The following is a 20,906-nucleotide window of genomic DNA, read 5'->3' as shown; positions in this document are numbered from 1 at the left end:
CTGCTCACGTGATAAAAGCAGTGCTGCTGGCCAGAAGCCTGATAGCCAAGGGACAACCAGGAAGAGATGGTACCTAGTGAAAGGTCCTCTTTAAAGGACTGATAGCCTACTCCCCTAGAGGCAAAAATTGAGAAATGATTCCCTTTTGTTGTGAGGTTGCGTTCTGTTCTCCTCTGGATGCTGCTTTTGCTGGAGTTCTGATTAAAGGTCAAAAAACCATGTTATAGGCTCTCCCTTTACTGAATGTTTTTTCCTGGACAGGAGTTGAGTGTCACACAGGGGAGTAAGCAAATACATCAGTCTTAAAGAGATGAGCAGGAGCCTGCCTGTGGAAGCTTCATCCTGTTGATTCCAAAGTCTGGACTGTCCATCGTAGGTGCAAACACAGGTCTTTATTTTTAGATTTGGCTCTTCCCCTGGGGGGGATTCCCACATGGATCACACCTCCTCCCCCTGTCTAGGTCCATCAGCTCTTCATTAAGCCCTTCAGTGGGTGGCCAACCTCTTGACTGCTTCCTGCTGGTTCCTTTCTGTGCTGAATGGGCTAGGGATGAAGAAACCTGCTGGGAACAGCTGAGCACCAAAAGCTTTGCTGAGGCAAGACAGGCGTGTCTGACCCCCAACCTTCCCATTACTTGCTTCTGTGATTGATGCCCTGTAATTACCCTGGATATATGAGCCCAGTCTCAGACAGCTGTAATGAGAGGGTCTGAAGAATCTGGAAGAGGCTTTTCTTCCTTGCTTGTTTGAAAGAGATGCTCACAGCATGGCAGGGATCTCAAAATCCCACTGGGAACTGCCCCAAGGTCTTGTTTTCCTAGCCTGTGGTAGCTTTTCGGGATTGTTAAGTACACAAAGCAGCCTGCATAGCTCCCCCAAGCCCTTATTTCAGTGCTGTGGGGCCTAAGGCTGGTAAGTCATCAGGTCAGGAAAGACAGGCTATCTTTCCACTGGAAAAGGACCACCACAACTCCTGTAACCTTGCAGAATTAAACTAAAGGTTGTAGCTGGTTGCTTTTGGTAAATTCTAGGATTTAAGCTTTCTTTGTTCTATTGTGGAGCTTTGTCTATACTTAGGGCATGTGTTGAAAGTGAAGGCAGAATTGCCCCATGAATAATTGCTTTTCTTAAAACTTTCCCTTGTCCCAGGCTGAGTAGTTTGCAAATAACATGAGTCTTTGCTACTTACAAGAGTAGGGCTTAGTACAAGAGACATTTGTATTTGGGTATTTTATTGTACTTAGTCTAAGAAATAGTGTGATTCCTACTAAAAAGAAAAGAGGAAATATAATAAAAGGAGAAAACTTGAACCTTCTTCTGGAGAGAGTGCAAAAGAGCCTGATATGATCAGTTATGACAAAATACATCTTAGGAGTGCAATATAAAAGCAACTTGATCTTCTTTTGAGGGTTGGTAACTGCTGAAATAGTCTCCTAGCATAGGCACTGTTGACAGGAGTGTTTCTGCCCCCAAGGCAGCATTTCTGGCATAAGAAAGTTACCAATACCACTGAGTTTTATCACATTGATGCGTAAGAGTTCTCCTGTTAGTGTAATCAACATAGTCATGATTAGCACCTCTTCATCCTGCAGAGCTGGCCTTTAAGCTCAGTCTGGAGCCTCAGCTCAGAGGTTCAGGTAGTTCTGGCTATTGTTCAGTGAGAAGAGGTCAGGGAGCCTTTCTGTTGGGGACAGAAGAGCATGTAGTGTGGGTAGATCAGAGCGCTAGCCTGGGCACTGGGTGCAGGAGTGTGTGGTCCTCCATTGGCACAGGAGCTGCTTTTTCTCTCTCCGCAGTCAATGGACGGAAGGGGGAAGTAAGGGATTAGAAGAGGAATTTTCACTGCAGAGTTGGGGAGTTCAACAGCTCAAAAGTATCATCTACAACCTGCCAGAGACAGTTTTCGAGTGGGAAGTCATTGTCCACCAGGTTGACCAAGTAGTAATTGTCATGGATGTACTGGATGATCATGCGAGAGGGTGACTCCTCTTCATAGAGTTTAGCCCATTGCTCAATCCACAGTGCAAAGGCCTCATCCTGCCAAGAAAAAAAAAATAAATGTTGGCAGTGGTGTAATGCAAATGTTACAGAGCTCCATTTTCATATTACCTTATTTAGGATGGCCAGGCATGTGGCTGGTTAGCCTGTGGCTTGTTTCCTCTCAGTAAACATTGCAAGAGCTGAGCGAGTAGCCTGGTGCTTTCCAGTCAGCGGGAAGTGCCCTGAACACAATGTTCAGAGCTGAAACGAGACCCATTTGCGGTAAAATGGCTCAATACTGCCCCTGTGCGTGTAAGAGGGGAGGGAGAGCTACTGCCCAGAGCTCTGGGGGCCAGTACAGTGACAGTGGTAGCTCCCAAGCCTCCAGTTACTGGGCACTTGGTGTCTGTGAAGAGCTCTGGCCAGAGCAAAGCTCTCCTTACGCTGAGGGAACAGGAGGAGCAACATTTGGACCTCTGCAAGCTAATATCAGAACTGTACTCAGCTGCGAGACTATAACCAAGCCTGACACTCTGAACTTCCAGGACATCCCAGCAATGTATCCAGCAGGAGGGAGGACTCACCTTCCAGGAGAGGAAGCTTACAGGATCCACTACAGTGGGCTGGATGATCTCTCTGCCTGGGAAGATGCCCCAGGTGACAGCATTGGGTTGCAGATCTGGAGCATTGGTGATATTCTGGCCCTGCCAAAGGAAGGAAAACCTTTCTAAACCAATTGCTGAAGGAAGGACTGAGTTGGAACAAGTGCACTGACCCTCTCCTTTCCTTGTTAAGAGATCAGACAGCTGCTGGATATCACAGCTTTCCCTTCCCTTCATCAGCCCCACTTTGTCCCACTTTGTTCATAGTGATATCTGAACAGTTTCCTCTCTCCCAAGGTGGTGAAAGGAAAGTGTCTGGTAAACAGCAGCCTACCTTGACATTCACAATGTGGTAGTTCACTCGCAACTCGTACTTCTTCAGCACTTTGAGCAGTGCTGTGACGATCTCGCTGGAGGTGAAGAACTCTAGGTATGCCTGCGGGGATGGAGAAGGTGAAAGAGAGTAAGAGCCTTTACCCATGGTAGGGCTGGGACACATACAGGCAACAAGAGAACAGCTGTACAGTCTGTGCTGCTTAGAAACCAGGCAGCCTAAGACTTGTATGTCTACTCCTGGAAAGATGTACTATAGAGGAGGCTTGAGCAAAGGGCAGAGCAAATCAGCAAGAGATCTGGGGGGAAAAAAATAAATAAATTGGGGAGAGCAGAGGTAACAGGGCAAGGAGCAGCCAGGTCAGGAAATCTACAGCCTCCCTGTTTTTTTTCCCCACGTAAACAGACAGGCTGGAATAAGCTCCAGACAGCGTAGCCACAACTGCTGTGCCTGGGAAGCAGCCTGTGCTGGAGTAGAGTGCTGGGAAGAGGCCTGAGCTGGACCTGTGTTCTATGTGGTACCCCATAAACAGCCATGTCCTGCCAAGGCAGCCCAGTCTGGTGGGAACAGAAGTCAGGGGTCTCAGCTGGACTCTCCCAGCACCCTACCATTCCCCGTCCTCATCTTTTGTTCACAATTCTCCCCCTGTGCTTATACAACCTAATTCTGTACTTGCTCCATCTACCACTGCTCTGTGCTTGGCTGCTCCCAACAACTGCTTCCCCTCCCCCCATTTCCTGGCTATTGTGTGAGATGATGGATTTCCCTTCACCTCGGGGGAATTTTTTCCTTTGAAAACATAACTGCATTTGCCATCTGCTAGTCTCATGGCTTTAGCGGTTTGGATCCCTTTTGAACAAGGCTGCTTTGTTTCCTAATATGAGCCACTTGCTTGGCACTTACCTTGATGGGAGATTCCTATCACAGCCATTAGTGGCAAGGCTCTAGGGCCTGAAAATGCTTGACGGTAGGAGGCAGGCATGGGAAATAAGACTGCTTGCAGGGCAGAGAAGAAACTTCGCAGCTGGAATTTTCAACTGCCCAGTTATTACCATGGGAAGCTGGGTGGTAGAGATACTACTTCATTGATTCCTATTTTAGGAAAAAAATGGCTGTTTCCTGCACTACTGAATGGGATCAGATGCAGTGGGCAGGTGTGTGTTTGTATCTAAAACTTCATAGCCCTGCTTTAGGAAGAAGTTACTAATAATTACTAGCCGAGAGTAAAAACAAGAAACTCTATAGATGTTCAATAGATGTTTTGAGGTGGGGGAAAACAGCTATGAAGTAAGCCATAGAGATGACATAATCTGTCTCTTAAGACACCAAAGGAGCTTTGGCTCATCTCAGCAAGAAGACATTAAGATAAGGAGCAGGCAGGATTATCTGGGTGAAAGCCTAGGACCCTGCTACCTAACAGAGACCAAACTGGGTCATAACTCTTTGCTGCCTAGCCCAGAGTTGCACAGTACCTTTTGGAAGACGTAACCCCCACTGGGCCCCCAGCCTACAATGGGGTCTGTGGATGGTTTGCCATTGATGTTTGGCTGGGAGTTGATGGTGAGGATTCCTCGTCTGTTAACTTTCTCCAGCTGTTCCTTCAGAAGGTTGGTTTCGGTAGCAAGAGGGTCGTCATTCCAAGGCATACACGTAACCTACCGTGAGGAGAAAAGATGGCTCACAATGGATGTAACCACCCTTTTGTTACCACCTGGATGTTGAAGGATCTCAGAAGTCCCTAATGGTCTCAAACACACCTGCTTCAGGACAAAATTCCTATGTTTGGTTCAAGGGCCAGGATATCCTGAACCCTAAAAATGACTGCTGAAGCCTATCAGTACTGGTCCTGTCACACTGTAGCAGCTTTTCTTTTATGTTGAACCCTAACTCTGGCTGTTGGATTCTCTTCAGCCATTATCTCAGCAAGTCATTTTGGATAGGGAAGTGCCAATTCTTGTTTAGAACAACAATGTGGTACCAGGAGCAAGCGCAAATACACACCGTTGTCTGTGCCACACTGACCATCCCTTCCTGGGCCATCACTCACCTTGTGCCCGTTCTTGTTGGGTTCTCCGGTGATGTAACATGTGAACACCTCAAAGACGCTTTCCTCACCAGTCAGCTCTTCTCCCCACATCTTCAGGAGCTCCTCCCGGGGAGACTTGCTCTTCAGATAGAAGAGATAATAGTCCTTCAGTTCCCCAAAGGCTGGAGAGGAGGAGTTACCCCTGTAAGGGGAGCAGACACAGGATTAACAGGCCACTGAGGAAGATAAGCTGATTTGGTGATGCAGGAAGACAGCCACCCAGGAAGAGAAGTATCCAGTGAAATCCACCTAGAGACCAAATTCCTCAACATCTTGGTGCCATTCACCTCACATCATTCAAATCCAGGCAACGGAGGACCACTTTGTTAAGAAGCCACCTGTCTTGTCAAGCCCAAAGCGTGCCCAGGACACCCACTAATGACAGAGACCAACTCTGAAGGAGGCTTTCATGCCACACCTCTACCTTAGTGTCACGGCAGGCTGACAGCTTACCATCGGCCATTGGGGAAATCGTCCCATTCTTGAGTTCGATAGATGTAACTCTTTGGCCTAGAGGCCCAGAAGATTGGCCGAACATCTTCAACTCTTCTCTTGGGGTGAGCGCTGACTGCCCAGGGCAGAGGCCGCCTGCACAGGAGGAGCAGATGTTAACAGTTACTCTGCTGAGTTTCCACTACAGGCTGGAACACCTTCCCCTGAGAACTTTGCCTCTGGGGAGAGCAAGTAACAGGGGCTGAGAAGACTTCTGTTTCTCAAGAAGTAGGACAGAAAACTCTTCTTCCTTTGTGGAAAATCTTTTCCCGCTCAGTTCCCTCAAAGGATGCTCGGTAGGTGTCCATTAAATAGTTAAGTACTGGACTGATGGCTGAAATTGCATGGTGGTAAGGGAAAAGCACTGTGTGAAGCTATTTTTAACAAGAAAAGATAGCTACCCATTTTCCTTTGCTTCCTCTTGTCTATGCTGAAGCATGTGGACTCAGAGAGAAGTCCGTGTTCCCTTTATCAGCTGCACAGAACCCTAGAAATCCACAGCAGGTGCTTACATAGCACCTAGCCTATAAGAGAGGTTATGACAGACCTCAAAAAACATGTTTCTTCTAAGTGGCAGCTCTAAGAGTTCAGGTTTTTAAAGTTCCAGAACAGGCTACTTTAAAGACACTTGACTAAAATTAATTCCTCCTTTAGCTGTCCCCTCTATTCCTCCCAGCTTTTGTCCAAGACCTGCTGGAAGGGTAAAATTCTAATGCAGAAAGTTGCTTAAAAAAAAATAAATATAAAAGCAACAGAGGAGAGGTGCCAGCCCCTCCATTGCTTGAGCCTTCAGTAGATGGGATGAAGATATGTAAAAGAGGAACTAACAGAAGCCAGCATATTCTGCTCACCTTGGGTCCTCCTTCCAGATGCCCAGGCGCTTAAGGACTTCAGTAGTAGCTACTTCCCGATTGAGGGTATAAAAATGGAGCCCATGCACCATGCCACTATCCAACAGTTCCCGGCACATAGACACTGCCAGCTCCACCCCATAGTTCCGGATGGCTGCATCATTGTCCTTGATAGGTTCAATCACATCTTTGATTTCTTGAGGCACTTCCAGCTTGGAGAGCTTCACCAGCTGGCGCAGGGAGTGGTAACCCTGGATGAGGATGCAGGGGATTTTCATTTTTCAAACATCCCAGTAACACAGGTACTTGATCTCTATTTTGTGGCAGGAGATTTAGAATTGGGGCTCCTGGATTCTATGCTTAGGCACCATCTCTAGGATGGTAACGCAGTCCTGGTCATGTCACTTTAGGTGACTTCTTCCCACGTTGCCTGAGCCCAGCATGCGGACAGTGGTGACTAACACCTTAGGACTGGTAGACCATTGTCCTTTATATCCCTTTCTGCCATGTGGGCACAGAAAGCCTTTTAAACTTATTATTACCTAAGAATATGCCTAATATTTTAAATTCTTATGCCTAAGAATTTAATTTGGCAAACTACTTACAGATTTATCACGTTTAGCACACTCACTTCCCAGAAATCTTGTGGAGGATATTTACAGGCCTCTCTCAGGCCCTTACCCACAAACACATCCTGGATCCTCATTCCCTCCCCGAACCAGAATTACTGGATTTCACCTGTATGGGGAAGATGCCCGGAATAATGGGGCAGGTGATGCCAATGGCTTGACAGTCCTTCATGAACTTGAGAAAGGTTTCTGATCGGAAGAAAAGCTGCGTAATGATGAAGTCTGCCCCAGCAAAGACTTTCTCCTTCAGGTGCCTCAGGTCTGCCTCATAGCTCTCTGCCTCAGGATGACCCTTGGGGTAGCCTTTGGGGGGTAAAGGAAAAAAAAGTGAAACCTGGTGGTCAGGGCAACACCCTGGAAATTAGGAAGTAGCCAATCTGATTGTGCTGTCACTTACGGCCCAGGTCCAGAGAAGGACTGCTGAGCTGATTTCCTCATCTCAGACCCTACCCCGCATTCTGCAATGAAGGGCATTTACCTGCCACACAGATGTCAAAGTAATCATCAAATTCATTGCGAATGTGCTTAACCAGGTCAACAGCATAGTTGAAGCCATCTACTTCTTCCTCCCACTCCTCACCAGCAGGATCTGAAAAGAGAACAAATCCACAGCTCACTCCAACTGTTTGCTGGACTCAGATCTGCTACTGCTGTAAAAACCTCTTGCTATCAAAAGGAAGACAAGATGAAACCTCCAAGTTCGCAATCGTACCCATGGACTGCTTTTGTCTACCCTTGGGCTGGAAAGACTGATAACAAATGGATCAGGTAAAAGGCAGTCTAAGCTTTTAATTCCTGCAGCAGAATGACCCTCTAAATCTCACTTCTCCCATTTTTACCCTGGAGTTGAACCCAACAGCAAAATACAACCTCAGCCCTACACATCACAGGACAAAAGGATTCACCTCCACGCAATGCCATGATGTTCTTCAACCCCAGACGTTTGGCCTTCTGCAGATGCCCTGTGATGTCATCCTTGGTCTGATTGCAGCATGTCATGTGCAGGATGGTCTCCAGGCCACAGTAGTTGACTGCAGTATTGGCAATAATCATGGAAGAGGTTTCCTTGTCAGATCCTGGGTCCCCTGCAGGGTGCCACGTCACATCAATGAAGAGTGGACCACCCGCTCCCATGCGGTCAAACCTGTGGATTTTAGAGCTGCATTAGCCTACCAGGTCGCCAGCTCCCCTCTCCATGCCTGGGATATCTTGCTCGCTGCTGAAATGCCAGCAACAGGCAGAGAGAGCTTGGATGACAGCAGCAGGAGAGACCAAGAAAAGCGCTCAACTAGTGAGTGGCCAATGTAAATAAGGAAAGTCATCCTTTAAGGCTGTATGAGGAGGAGCTTACAATCTCTTTGAAGAAGAGGCAATTTAATTGTTCTCTGCAGAATAAACTTCCTCCCAGCATGCTCTATTAGACTGATGTCTTCTGATAGAGAGCAATGCAAGTCCCGTTCCTTTTCAGATGGGAGACTATGCTGCAACCCTCTGTTCCCAGCTTTAACTGTAGAGGCCACAAATATGAAAAGATGGACCAGATCTCTGTTGTGTTCCCAAGTGTGCCTAATAGAAGAAATAAAGGCTCCCCTAACTTGTCTCTCTCCTGCTCTGGGATGGAACAGGCCATTCTGTTTAAAGTAAAGCTGGCTCTGGCATACAACAGTTACAAAAAAAAGTTATGAAACTCCCTGTTCTCCTCCAGGTGAGTACACGGTGGCTCCTGGGGCTCCCTACTAGGCTCCAGGATAAGCTTTAGCTCTGGGGACACTTATTTCAGAGGCTAAAACTGTAGTCCTCAGTAATAGAAGCACAAACTATAGAGGCTGGATGATTCTGAAAACAAGTGGACGTGTCTGTTCCAGAGACTTCGGCATCAATTAATATTCTCTGCTTTTAATAGCTCCTTTTCTGCTCTATTGTCCCCCAGTGCTCTGCTTCAGCCCCAGAGCATGACAGTGGGGTTGCTCCATCTTCACAGAGCATGGGAGAGGGGAAACAGACTGGCCCCCTCAGTAACCCCACCATGACACTTAACTCTTCAGGGCCTCCAAGGAAGACAAGTTACCTGGTGTCCATTACCCTCCTCAGCAGGAAAGCACAGCCCCACTACCTGCTTCGTCACCTGGAAGGGGAGACAGAGCATGGGGCAGAGCCTGCCTCATTAGCTATTTCCCAGCCCTCCACCAAAGACACTTCATCTCTCCCCTTTCCCACCCTGCAGCCCTCACCTGGAGATGAGATTGACAGCAGCATTGGCTGTGCGTGGAGGGAAGAACTCCAAGGAGAACCACTTGTCTCCAGAGTCCTGCCGTCGGCGCATCTTCTCCCGCAGTCGCTCATGACGGTCAGCATCGAGGACAGGGGTGGAACAGCGTGAGCTGTCCTTGGAGCTTTCGCTCCCACTACTGCTGCCACCATCAGACTTGGAGCTGGAACTGGCACTGCAGGTATGCTGGGTCTCATTGACCATGGTGAGCTCTCTGGAGGAGGGGAACAGGAGCACAGTGGGTACAAGAGAGGGGACAGATCTCAGCAAGCAGCAGTTACAGTTGGGGTGGGCAGATGATGGTGAAGAAGCAGCCTGTGCCAAGACCCAATGTTAATCATCATCAAGTGGTCCCTTTTCCCAGCCCTCACGATCAGCTGTAGTGGGGGATCTGGTGAAAACACAATAAAAACCATGTGTTTGGGTAGTGCTGAGAGAAATAATACAGCAGATGGCTTCATGCTGCTTTGATGCAGCTCTTCTGTGCCTGCTGGGTCAAATTTTATTCTCAGAAAAGTCAGGTCAACATCACTTTTGCCCTGACTACAGCTGAGCAAGCCATGATACCCACATACATCAAGTGAAGGCCTCTTTGATCTTGTGGCCTTGGGCTTGACATGCCACCAGACTTATTTATTTATTTATTTTTCCTACAGCAGCTGCTTCTTGGACTGTATCCATCTTCAGAGTTTCCATTCATTTTGTTCCCAAAAGGCAGTGCTTCTTTATAGTGAGGGTAGGAGAGCAAGTGCCGAGAGGGCAGGTATGCAAGAATGCAGAAGTGTTCCTATGTCAGAAAAAAAAGTGAAGAATCCCCTCTGATCAGGCCATCCCCACAAATACCATCCTTTGTTTTGTCTTTGCTGGCATCAGACAGCTGCATTTCTAACCATTAGCCTTCATCCACAAGACACACCATCTCCATAGACAACTGTCCCCTACACCAATACCACTGCACACACTCAGCTCTCTCCTTTACCAGAGATGCTGTTCATGTTCCTTTCCTCACCAATTGTAGCTGCTTAGAAACAAGGTCAGCAGAGACCGCCCCCTTCTCCCTGCCTCGTAATATTATCAGCAGTGCTCATTCGACTTCACAGAAAGGAAGTGGTACAACCAGGTCTAGGATGCCCAACTCCACTTAGCTCCCCAAAGCGTTTCACCCAATGCCTTTAAAATTAGATAGTGATTACAGATAATAAAAGATGAGCTGCCGTAAAATTAGCATCTGCATTATTTGCGTATGTACCTGCCAAAACTGAATGTGATCCCAGGGAAGCAGCATGTTGTCTGAGCATGACATAATGCTGGAGCCTGTTTTGGAGGGAAGGGTTGTGCGAGCTCATGCACGCTTTGTCCTTATCAAAAACTCTGTGGGTTTAGGTCATCCAAGAAGACTTTGAACTTATCTTCTACTGTTTACACTGAGTTGCCAATCAAGCAAAAGCCTTTGGGAGAAAGTCTACTTTTACCACCTGGGGACCTCTCCAGCTGGCAGGAAATATGAGAAAGGAGCGCAGGCTGCCTGCTGCCAAGAGGAGCTGGGAGTCTTAAATCTCTTGTGTACCAACATAGCGGGCCATGGTAAAAATCAGCAGCACCAACCTATTGACAAGTGAAGCAAAAGCAACAGGGTGCACAGTAACAGCCCTGACCAAGCTCTCTCCAAGGGCTTTCCCTGGCATCTGCGTGGCACTAATCCGGGAGAATTATCCCAAAGCATATGCTGGTGATCAAGCTAGCAGCGCAAGATCACGCGTAGTCAGCTCCCGACCTCTCACTTCTAGCAAGCAGCCCACAGCATCGCAGCGAAATCAAATCAAAGGAACGCTGTTTTGCCACCTGAGATTTAACACCCATCGCAAGGGAAGGGTTACGTCTCTTTAGCATGAGACTCGTTTTTGAGGACAGGTCCTTATCTTACTGGCAATCTTGAACCACAAAGACAGGAGAAAAGCCCCACTTAAATTTTGTCTACATGCAGCATTTGGAGCAGTTTCCTTACCATCAGATGCATCACAGATCTGCTAGCAGAAGCTTGTGGTTATTGCAAAGAAAAAAAAGTCTTGTAAACAACAAAACCAGTTGCAAAATGAGACAATCTTAAACACACGTCAGCTCTGTTGTGTCAGCACTCCTGCGCCTCTGTCTCTACCACACTGTAGAGCTCAGATCTGTGGCCCAGCACATCGATGCTGATCGCCATGGAGTGCCTGTTGTGTTTATGTGATGCCGGTGGTGCCCGTTTGCTTCATTGCAGGGGATTTTTACCACTTCCAGGCCTGATTTCGCACCCCACACACAGTGTGGAGGTCTGTATCCTCCGAAGCTTAGTTTTACCCCGCCACCTAAACTCGGCCGCGCAGACCCACTCTTCACATGGGGCATGCACGCCTGCGAGGGACTTGCCAGGGCTTTGCTGTCCTGGGCCATGGCATAGGGCTGGCAGACAAGGGGCCCGCGGCTGGATCTACCGCCTGGCCAGCGGAGAGGCCGTTGGGAACGGGCCCGGGGCGGGGAGGGGGGGAGCGGGGGGGGAGGCCGGTACCCCCGTAGGCTGCCGGGGAAGAAGGGGCGCCAGCAGCGCTAGGGGGGGTCCCCGGAGATCCAGGTCTCGGGGACCATCGCAGCGGGCTCGGGGCCACGCAGGGACCAAGTGGCAGCCCGATCGCTCCTTCACCTCAGCTGAACCCGCCGGGAGCGGAGCGCGGCGCGGCTCAGCTCAGCTCGGCCTGACGCAGCCGGCGGGCAGCCCGGGCTCGGCGTGGGGGGCTCGGCCCACCGCGGGGCCCCCCGGGCGGCGGGGGCGGGGATCGGGCCCCCCCTCCCGGGACCCCGCTCACCTGCCGGCGGTGCCAGGCGCTGCGCATCGCGAGCGGCCCCAGCCCGCGCCGCTTTAAGGCCGGGCGGGGCGGGGCGGGTCACGTGGGGCCCCGCGCTTGCCCTTCTCCGACATGGCGCCGCCACCGCCGCTCCAGCGCCGGCGGGGGCGGGACCGGGCGGCGGGGTGACGCGGGAGCGCGGCGGGTGGGGCCGGGAAGGGGCGGTGGCGGCGGAAGATGGCGGGGTGCGGGTCTGGGCTGTGCTGCCGGTGCTGCCCGCGCTGCTGCGGCGAGCGGGAGAGCCGCACCCCCGAGGAGCTGGTACGGCCGCCGCACCGCGCGCGACCCCCGCCCCGTCGCTGCTCGCGGCGCCCCGACACCGGGCCTCGGCCCAGCCCCGCCGCCGCGCCCGCTCCCGGGAGCGCCTGAGGGCGGGCGGCTGTGGGGCGCGTTGAGCGTTGCTATGGCGCTGGGCCTGGTGCCTCCACCTCAGGGCCCGGTACCTCAGCCCGTCCTCGGCCCGGCGCCTCAGGGCCCGGTGCCTCGGCTAGTACCTCAGCCCATGCTCGGCCCAGCGCCTCAGGGCCCTGTACCTCAGCCACACTTGGCCGGGCACCTCACTCCATTTCCACTCTTTTGCCCCGCGTTGGGCCCAGTACCTCAGCCGCTGTTGCCAGTGCCTCGACCTGCACGGTCCCAGTAGTCATTTGCTTTGGCGGGGCCTGGCGTCCTAGCCTTTGTGGCCAGTGCCTCAGCCTGTACTGCTGCTCCTCACGGAGTGGCTCTGGCAGGGGCCTCTCCAGCTGCCCCGCATAGGAGAATGCTTTCTGTGCAAGTTTCTTGCCCTGTACTTCCCTGTAACCTGTTGCTGTAAAATAAGCTGGGATGTGGGTTTACTATGCTTTGGGGAGCTCCCATAGAGAACTAATGTAGTGTATTCTTGCTGAGGGGCAAGCTTTAAGGTAAGGCCCGAAGTAAGTGGTGGACTGGTAATCCATTCTTTGACTATAAGCAGTAGTAGCATAGGCCTTCCCTGATTTTGGCTTTGCTACCGATGTTCCTGAGCACCTGTATGTGCGTTCAGTCCCCTGATGGTTTTCCTTTCCCTTTTGTTTGTTTTGCAGACAATCCTAGGAGAAACTCATGAAGAGGAGGATGAGATTCTTCCACGTAAAGACTATGAGGTGGGACATTAACTGATAGCAGCTTTTGAAGTTAACATGAAAAGAACTGCAGACAAATTTTGATCTGTTTGAGTTTGTAATGGGGCAGATACTCAAAATGCATCACTAGTTAGGTTGCGTTGGTATCAGCAGAAATACAAGAGCTGCTGTTACTGCAAAGAACTGTTCCTCATCATTATAGATATCTGGGTTAAAGCCCTGTGAGTAAAGCATGAATATCCGCTGCTCGAGTCAGACTCTTGTTGAGAGAAAATTCGTTTTCAGAGTCTGCTGCATTGTTCCACTTTTTTTAATGTGAGATTTACAGGCTCTAGTGGTTTTGTTTCCTCATGACTGTAGAAAGCATCTGTAGCTTCCTGGTCACTGTTGCCTTACTGCTGTCTCTGATGTCATGCTGGCTCACAGCAGATATTCCCATCTATTGTATCCTCCTTTTTACAGGAGAATTTTGCTTTTTGTATGTCGGTATGGTGGCCCTCAACTATTTAGAGCAGTTGCTGTCAGTGTGAGTGTCATCAGATTAGCCTGTTACTGCTTGACTTGAAAAGGTGAAGTTGATGTAGACAGAAGCTAGTGGTACTTTGTGAGTATGACTGGGCAACTCTATATTGCTTTTAACTCTGTGCTGTGATGAGATTAAGAATTGATGCTGTTTATCTGGAGATGAATTCTTATCTAGTGTTCCTGATGTGGTGAGAGGTTAAATATAAAGATTTAATGTTATTCCCTGGACTGTCAAATTGGAGGTGTTTAAAGAAGTAAAGTCTAAATCTGTACAAACTTTAATTTAAAGTTGTATTAATCGGTCGTGTTCCTGTTTGGTTCCCTGTCTGTCTCAGCTTGGGCCATGAAATTGGTCTGTTCTTTCACTTCCTGATTCTCGGGGTCTGGCTCTGCTGGAAATATTTAAATGAAGTTGTTTACAGGAATTTTTTCTCCTACTGTTGTTTGCGAAACCTACTGTGGGGGTAGTAATGACTTTTGTAATCTTTTAGCAAGGTCTTCTATCTGTAGTTTTTTGCACAATCTGTTGCAGCTGGTTCTCTTAAATTGACCTTTTGGCATTCTTTCAGAGCTTGGATTATGATCGTTGTATCAATGACCCATACTTGGAAGTTTTGGAGAGCATGGATAACAAGGTAGGACCTTGTTCTTTCTTTTTCATTAGTTTGAGAGCTAGAACTGTGGAAATTGCCCAGAGAAATTTGCCCAGGGAGGTTGTGAATGCCCCATCATTGGAAGTGTTCAAGGCCAGGTTGGATGGGGCTTTGAGCAACCTGGTCTAGTGGGAGGTGTCCCTGCCCATGGCAGAGGGTTTGGACTAGGTGATCTTTAAAGGTCCCTTCCAGCCCAGGCCATTCTGTGATTCTAAATACTCTCCACTGTGGAAAGTTTTTTGGGTTTTTTTCTTTATGAAATAAATTCTTTATGCTCTCTTGGTTTCTCTATGAAAAGAATAAAAATATGCATGGAGATTATAGCTCTCAGCATCTATTCTGATCCTCAGGTTTAAAGTGAGATGTTCAGCGCTTTCAGTTCCCTGTTTGCAGTTTGCTGTTGTCCCTGTCTTCCATGGATTTATCACTCTAGCTGTAATTTAGCTGTGGAGCCCCAAACTGCCTTTCTTTGATCCCCATTTCTATGTTGCTTTGACTTGGCTTTTTTTTTGTTTTTTTTGTATCCTCTTCCTAAACAGAAAGCGCAGAGATATGAAGCAGTGAAGTGGGTGATGGTTTTTGCTATTGGAGTCTGCACAGGACTGGTAAGGGTCGTGCTGTTTGGGGAATGAGGAACATTCAGGATACTAAACAGGAACAATTCAGAAGTCAATGGCCAAGGAGGAAACATTCCCCTTCATGAAGTGGAGATCTGAGTAGCTGAAGTTGTCTTTTGGGAATTATAGCATGGTTGTTGCTAGATTATTTTCCAGGAAACCTTTTTTTTTTTTTTTCCTTTAGATCTTGCTGTGCTTTCTTTGCAAAGTATTCTGGAAAATGTTTTAATTCTGCATGCAGGAATACTTGTCCAAAGTGAACACTTAATAAAAAAGGATGCTAATTTTATGTTTGACATTACTAGCTTTCCTGCATGTGCTTTCTAGAGTGTTTGAAAATTAGCTTTGCTGACTGTATACCTCAGTTAAATGCTGGCTTTCTTTTGTACCCTGAAGTATGTGGTGGGTGTTAAAAATGCTACCAGATTAGTTCTCTGAAATGCATTTCTTCAGGAACAATTCTAGGATAGATCTGTGCCAGAAAGAACGATGGAGGTAGCAAATCTGAGCTTCTGAAGTTACTACTTTTGCCTCTGTCCTCCCATGTGTGCATAATTCTGGTAGGACTTACTAAGAGGGTGGTCTTTGTTACTTGTATGCAATAATTTCTGATGGCAGATCTGTCTTCTTTTTCATAGGTGGGCCTCTTTGTGGATTTCTTCGTACGACTGTTTACCCAGCTCAAGTTCCAGGTGGTACAAAGCTGTATCTTTTACCTGCTGTTTGGGTTCCTGTTAGACTCAAGTGACTTTTTGCTTTCTGTTGCCATGTTCTGCTCAGAACAGCTGACTCTCAGACTTTTACCATCAGTCATGTTGTTGATGATTAATCGAATTTTCAACTTGCTGATGTAATTCAGCCCTTGAAAGCAAGAAATGGTTCCAGTATCATGTACGTAGGCAACGTCTAATCCCTGAAAGAATGAGTGTTTCCCCTTCTTTGTAGTTCAGTCTTGAGCTCTGAAAAGGAAGCCTGGTTTCCTGATGGGTTGTGTCAGCTGCCCTAGCTGGATTAGGAAGTGCAGGCTCAGCTCCTGATGCCGGTGGGAACCCCCAGACAGTACCGAATGATTGCATGTTGGTGGGGAGAACATTGTTGTTTTCCTTGACTGTCCCTGCAGCTGTGGAAGAATGTACTGAGAAAGGCTGTCTTGCCCTGTCCTTGCTGGAGCTGCTGGGGTTCAACCTGACCTTTGTTTTTCTTGCCAGTCTTCTGGTCCTGATCCAAGTAAGACTTACGTCCACTGCTTCTCCTTACACAGCCTCTCTTTGCTCTCACATGTGTCCTGGGTAAGAACTTTCCTTCTTGCTGGAAGCCCTTTCTGCCCCAAGACATCGAAGTAGCTTCACAGTGCTAATTGCTTTAGCTAAGCAGGGTCTCTTCGTCACTTGCTGTGCTCTCTGATGAGATATTGTTGGTCAGCTATGAAATTGATGCAGCACAGCGTCAGTGTTTCTTTTCTACAGCCTGTAGCAGCTGGATCAGGAATTCCTGAAATTAAGTGCTACCTCAACGGTGTAAAGGTTCCAGGCGTTGTGCGTCTCCGGACAGTGGTGTGCAAAGCTATGGGAGTGCTCTTCAGTGTGGCAGGAGGTAAGAAAGATCTTGTTGGGGTAAGGAGTCACTGAAGGGGGAAAAATGCTGTGCCTGCTATACATGGTGCACAAAAGGCCTTTTCATTAAAATGATTTTGATGGGCTGGAGCAGAGTGATGAGCCCTGAATGCATATATAGAGTAGAAAATAGACAGAAGGATCAAGACAATTGGGGGAACAGGTACTTTTCTGTGTAGGCTAGTCAGAAGTCGCTCTTTTTGGCTCCAAGAGGGAGACCTGAGAATTCTCCAGAACATGTTGTCTAGAGCAGCCTGAAGGAGGCTATATTCTAGGCAGCAGGGCAGAGTAACTTGGGGAGTTCAGAGTACTTGTAACAGCTGTCTTTGAATGGTTCCACCCACTTGGGAGTGCCAAGTTTGTGCAAGTCTTCACAAACATTTGTGAGGTTGAGGGGGCAGGGGTCAGCACCTTCCCTCACCTTGAGGAGAGAGGGAAGAGCTGCAGGCTTGGCACAGGTGACTGTACTATGGCATGGGAATGGTGGGCTGATCTTTCCTGGCATTGTCAGCAAGGGAGAGAGCTGGGGGGAATGTGTTGTCTCATCAACCCTGTTTTTCCAGGTCTTTTTGTCGGGAAGGAGGGTCCAATGATTCACAGTGGTGCTGTCATGGGTGCAGGTTTGCCACAGGTTAGTGCTCGCCTAGGTTGCTGGTCTGGTCACACCACTGCTTTGTTAAAAGTACTGTGAGGAGCAAGTTGCCATCTCCTGTGTATCTAAATCTTTATTTTGTTTGTAGTTCCAGAGCATCTCTTTGAGGAAGATCCAATTTAACTTTCCCTATTTCCGCAGTGACAGGTACTGTACCCAGGATGTTGAGCAAGGGGGAGGAGGATGGGTGAGCAGACTTCCCTGGGAGAAGGGTGTTGGGGTGGGATGAATCAGTCCGTCAGTTTTTGATTTTCTCTCTAGTGTCCTGCAGTTTCATTCTGCAGCAAGACAACACCAGGAATTGGCTCTTCCATGCTGCTCTGCTCTGGTCTCTGTGTTCATTGATGTTCTCTTGGACTACTCAACAAATCTCTACCTGTTTAAAACCTTTAATGTGAATGGTTAAATGGCTTCATTGGTGGGAACAAACTCAGTTACTCACCCCTTATGACCAAGATGTACTACAGAAAGGCCTGGTTCACCTGAACGTGGACAAAATCTTGCCCTTCCCTCTCTGTAATTCTTTCAAGTGATGCTGGAGTCCCACAATTTGGGGTAGTTCCTCATATACTGGGCAGTTGTGTAGTGTTTTTTTACAGAGTTTTGCTCTGTATTAGCGCTCCAGAGAAAGAGCGTGATTCTGCAACGACTTACTGAATAAATGATGTTGCCTGCCATGGCCAGCACTTCTCCCAGCTGTCACTCCTGTATCCCTGGGATATATCCATAAATGGGAATGGTCTCTTTGTGGAACCTAAGCATCTCCAGAGCTCTACTTTGCTAAACTGAGGTTGTTTTCCTCTTCATTTCAGGGATAAAAGGGATTTTGTATCTGCTGGAGCTGCTGCAGGGGTTGCAGCTGCCTTTGGAGCCCCAATTGGGGGCACCCTTTTCAGCTTGGAAGAAGGTTCCTCCTTCTGGAACCAGGGACTTACATGGAAAGTGGTGAGTAATGACTGTCTCTTTCTGTGTGTCTCTTCCTTGAGGTGGACCTGTGGGAGGGCTTGTGTGTGAGGGTGTTCAGATTATCCTGTGTCTCCTCCTGAGCTCTTCTGACAGGAGAGAGATTGTCTGCTCTTAGTGCTTCAGAATTACTACAGATCAAGAGCTGAGATGAGTCTGGTACTATCTGGAACTATAGGGCAACTCTGCAGGCAGCAGAATTAGTGTACCTGGGAGAAAGGGCTTTTGTGCCTGGGCTCTTTGCAGTCCAGTCCTTTGGGAGCAGACAGAATAGGGAGGTGCTGGATTTCTTTCTGCTTTTTCTCTGCCTTGAGGAGTTGTATTGCAGCCATGCCATGTGCCTTCAGGTTGCCTTCTCTGCTTCTGGTGCCTGTTTTCATGAAGTGGACAGTATTTTAAAAACGTATTGGATTTCATTAATTTTTTTTGCATCTTTGACACACGCATACAAAAAAAGAGCATTTGCTGCAAGAATTACTAGGTGAAATTCCTCACTTCTTGTGCGGGAAGCCAAATCAGATGATTATAGTAGTCCATTCTAGCCCTGCTCTCTTTTACAGCAGGGAATGGGTGTTAAACCTCTTTAGGACTATTTTCCTAAAGCTTGACAAAGCTCTGAGGTTCCCCTGGCATAAGTCTCAAGGAAGAACTGACTGCCAATCTTAATTTGGGGAGTGCTTATTTTTTCCTTTTTGTTTTTACTTCCTCAGCTTTTCTGTTCCATGGCTGCCACCTTCACCCTGAATTTTTTCCGCTCTGGGATTCAGTTTGGAAGTTGGGGTTCTTTCCAGCTCCCTGGGCTGCTGAACTTTGGGGAGTTTAAGGTGAGGTTTAGTGCTCTTATTTCCCCCACCACCCCAGTGTCTTTTCAGTTGAGTGTTTCTGTTTTTTTCGATACGTGCTTGTATTTCAGTGAAGGGTAGTTGATATTTAGCTGCAATACATTGATAGCCTAACACAGAATTGTTCTCCTTTGGTCATAGCTGCTGAAAGTCTCCTGGTGTGGAGACGGAAGCACTGGTAGACAATTGCAGCAACTACTCTGATGCCTCTTTTTAACGCTTTTCTGCACATAGTGCTCTGAGTCTGATAAGAAATGCCACCTCTGGACGGCTGTGGACTTGGGCTTCTTCATTCTGATGGGGATTGTAGGAGGCCTTCTTGGAGCCACCTTCAACTGTCTGAACAAAAGACTTGCGAAGTACCGCATGCGGAATGTGCATCCCAAGCCAAAGCTGGTCAGGTATTTATGCTGTTTTGAGTTTGTGCAGGGATCTCTAATCTGTGTTCAGTGTCCCAAAGCAAAAGCATCAATCTAGAAGACCCAGTGAGAGGTATTGGAGGAAGTCCCAGACCTGTTATTTTTGAAATCACAAAAAGAAGCCTCCATAGAACTTTAAAGTGAACACCAGAAACCAGATGTTACAGTCCCTCTGCGTTTTTGTAATTACTCTGGTGGTACCGTGAGAGCTGCAACCCCCCTTACAAGGGCTACGTAGGGAGCTCTTGATAATAAAGGCTATAGCCGAACAAACCAGAGCTTTGTCTCCATGCAGTATTTTTTTTATGTCTTGTCAAAATGGATGTGGAAGCAATAGCTGATCCCACTCTTTTTTTTTTTTCTTTTTTTTTTTTTTTTTTAAATTGTCTTGGTTAATTAAATCCACATCTGAGCTATTTAGAGGGGGAATTGCCATGTAATTCTGGAAAAGAACTGTTTGTTTGCTCTAGGCAATTCCTAAAAAAGAAGCCCAGGTTTAAAAAAAAAAGAAAAAAGTGTATTTAAGCAGTTAGAAAAGAAATATGAGAGACTATGCATCAACCTGTCCAGTCCTGTCTAGACTTTTGCCCTGTAAGGATCTACAGAACATTGTTTCCATGTGAACAGCCTCATCACTGAACACTTCCCTGTGGCTTTTTATACGTGACTGTTAAGTGTTCTGTGGGCAGAAATAGCTCCTTTTTGGGGCAAGCAATTAAAAAGGGGAGTTAACGCAATCCCTGGCAGACAAGTCGTAATTCAGCTTGACTTGCAGGGTCCCCTGCTTCTGACGTTAAGCTGTGGTGACTGCTTGTTCTTGCACCCTTACCGAAGTCCTGTGCAGAGCTGGGACTGGGTTACAGGGATGAGCGTGGCTTCAGTGTGTGGTTTCTATTGTGTACTTGCAGAGTCTTGGAGAGCCTGCTGGTGTCGTTGACTACTACGGTCGTGGTCTTTGTAGCCTCCATGGTTCTGGGGGAATGCCGGCAGATGTCTTCCACCAGTCATAGTGGCAATGACACTTTGAGCCTGCAGGTGAGGGATCTTACGTGGAGATTTTATGTCCCCATCATATTGTTCACCCTCCAGAGAAGCACAAGCACATAATGAGCTTTTGACAGTGTGCAGTACATAACAGAATGTCAGTGAAAGCTACGTACAGTTGCAGGAGCTTAGGGTAATAATAAATAAGACTGCCCTTTGTGCTCTCGTACTTTGGCAAAGCAGCTCAAGCTGTGAATCAGGGAGCCCATTGATGTTGCAGGCCACATCTCTGCGATTGGTGTTTGGCCTGAACTTCCCAAACTGTGGGCTGACAGCCCTATACAGGAGGGTTACTCCCATTCTGCACAAAGGCTAATGTAGGAGAGAGTGGATTTTAACTGTTCATGTCT

At 48.0% G+C, this 20,906-nt stretch overlaps 2 protein-coding genes across 8 annotated transcripts in view; one reads left to right on the top strand and one right to left on the bottom strand.

Annotated features, from left to right (window-relative positions):
• Window positions 1–557: 557 nt before the first annotated feature.
• Window positions 558–12,216, bottom strand: MTHFR (methylenetetrahydrofolate reductase). Of its 3 annotated transcripts, none has more exons than XM_054222763.1 (12): window positions 9,206–9,336; window positions 9,013–9,099; window positions 7,880–8,118; window positions 7,453–7,563; window positions 7,084–7,277; window positions 6,346–6,596; window positions 5,456–5,590; window positions 4,964–5,144; window positions 4,389–4,571; window positions 2,917–3,018; window positions 2,565–2,684; window positions 558–2,037 (listed from the first exon to the last, which is right to left on the bottom strand). In XM_054222763.1, the coding sequence occupies exons 3-12, from the start codon at window positions 8,106–8,108 to the stop codon at window positions 1,840–1,842; spliced, it is 1,704 nt and encodes a 567-aa protein (XP_054078738.1). In that variant the 5' UTR covers window positions 8,109–8,118; window positions 9,013–9,099; window positions 9,206–9,336; the 3' UTR covers window positions 558–1,839. The 3 variants fall into 3 exon arrangements, with proteins under 3 accessions (XP_054078738.1, XP_054078737.1, XP_054078736.1); XM_054222762.1 differs by having other exon boundaries at window positions 9,043–9,099; XM_054222761.1 differs by lacking the exon at window positions 9,013–9,099 and adding an exon at window positions 12,087–12,216 and having other exon boundaries at window positions 559–2,037; window positions 9,206–9,457.
• A 69-nt stretch (window positions 12,217–12,285) lies between these two features.
• The window catches only part of CLCN6 (chloride voltage-gated channel 6), a 66,850-nt gene continuing 58,229 nt past the window's right edge, over window positions 12,286–20,906 (top strand). For 4 of the 5 annotated variants that reach the window (XR_008469552.1, XR_008469551.1, XM_054222758.1 and 1 more), the window contains exons 1-13: window positions 12,291–12,386; window positions 13,190–13,249; window positions 14,323–14,388; window positions 14,946–15,011; window positions 15,662–15,728; window positions 16,144–16,250; window positions 16,490–16,616; window positions 17,200–17,267; window positions 17,377–17,435; window positions 18,101–18,233; window positions 18,962–19,075; window positions 19,328–19,494; window positions 20,421–20,547. Coding sequence is in view for 3 of the 5 variants with exons in the window: in XM_054222758.1 (XP_054078733.1) it covers window positions 12,303–12,386; window positions 13,190–13,249; window positions 14,323–14,388; window positions 14,946–15,011; window positions 15,662–15,728; window positions 16,144–16,250; window positions 16,490–16,616; window positions 17,200–17,267; window positions 17,377–17,435; window positions 18,101–18,233; window positions 18,962–19,075; window positions 19,328–19,494; window positions 20,421–20,547 (1,245 nt within the window). In the remaining 2 variants the exon portion in view is untranslated. Of the gene's footprint in view, window positions 12,387–13,189; window positions 13,250–14,322; window positions 14,389–14,945; window positions 15,012–15,661; window positions 15,729–16,143; window positions 16,251–16,489; window positions 16,617–17,199; window positions 17,268–17,376; window positions 17,436–18,100; window positions 18,234–18,961; window positions 19,076–19,327; window positions 19,495–20,420; window positions 20,548–20,906 lie in introns of all 5 variants that reach the window. The other variant, XM_054222756.1, reaches the window with a different exon arrangement.

Source organism: Rissa tridactyla, chromosome 16, assembly GCF_028500815.1.
Source record: "Rissa tridactyla isolate bRisTri1 chromosome 16, bRisTri1.patW.cur.20221130, whole genome shotgun sequence".
NCBI classification, from domain to species: domain Eukaryota; kingdom Metazoa; phylum Chordata; class Aves; order Charadriiformes; family Laridae; genus Rissa; species Rissa tridactyla.
The sequence above is the reverse complement of the archived record's forward strand: the minus strand, read 5'-3'. Positions and strand labels throughout refer to the sequence as shown.

What these genes read in the sequence shown, in the direction of transcription:
- MTHFR (XM_054222761.1), bottom strand. Translation starts at nt 9,447, where the DNA reads ATGGTCAATGAGACCCAGCATACCTGCAGTGCCAGTTCCAGCTCCAAG. An exon ending in ATCTGGAAGGAGGACCCAAG is followed by an intron (nt 5,591 to 6,345) that starts GTGAGCAGAATA and finishes CCTCCTGTGCAG; the next exon opens with GCGGCCTCTGCCCTGGGCAG. An exon ending in GGGGTTACGTCTTCCAAAAG is followed by an intron (nt 3,019 to 4,388) that starts GTACTGTGCAAC and finishes CCATCCCCGCAG; the next exon opens with GCATACCTAGAGTTCTTCAC.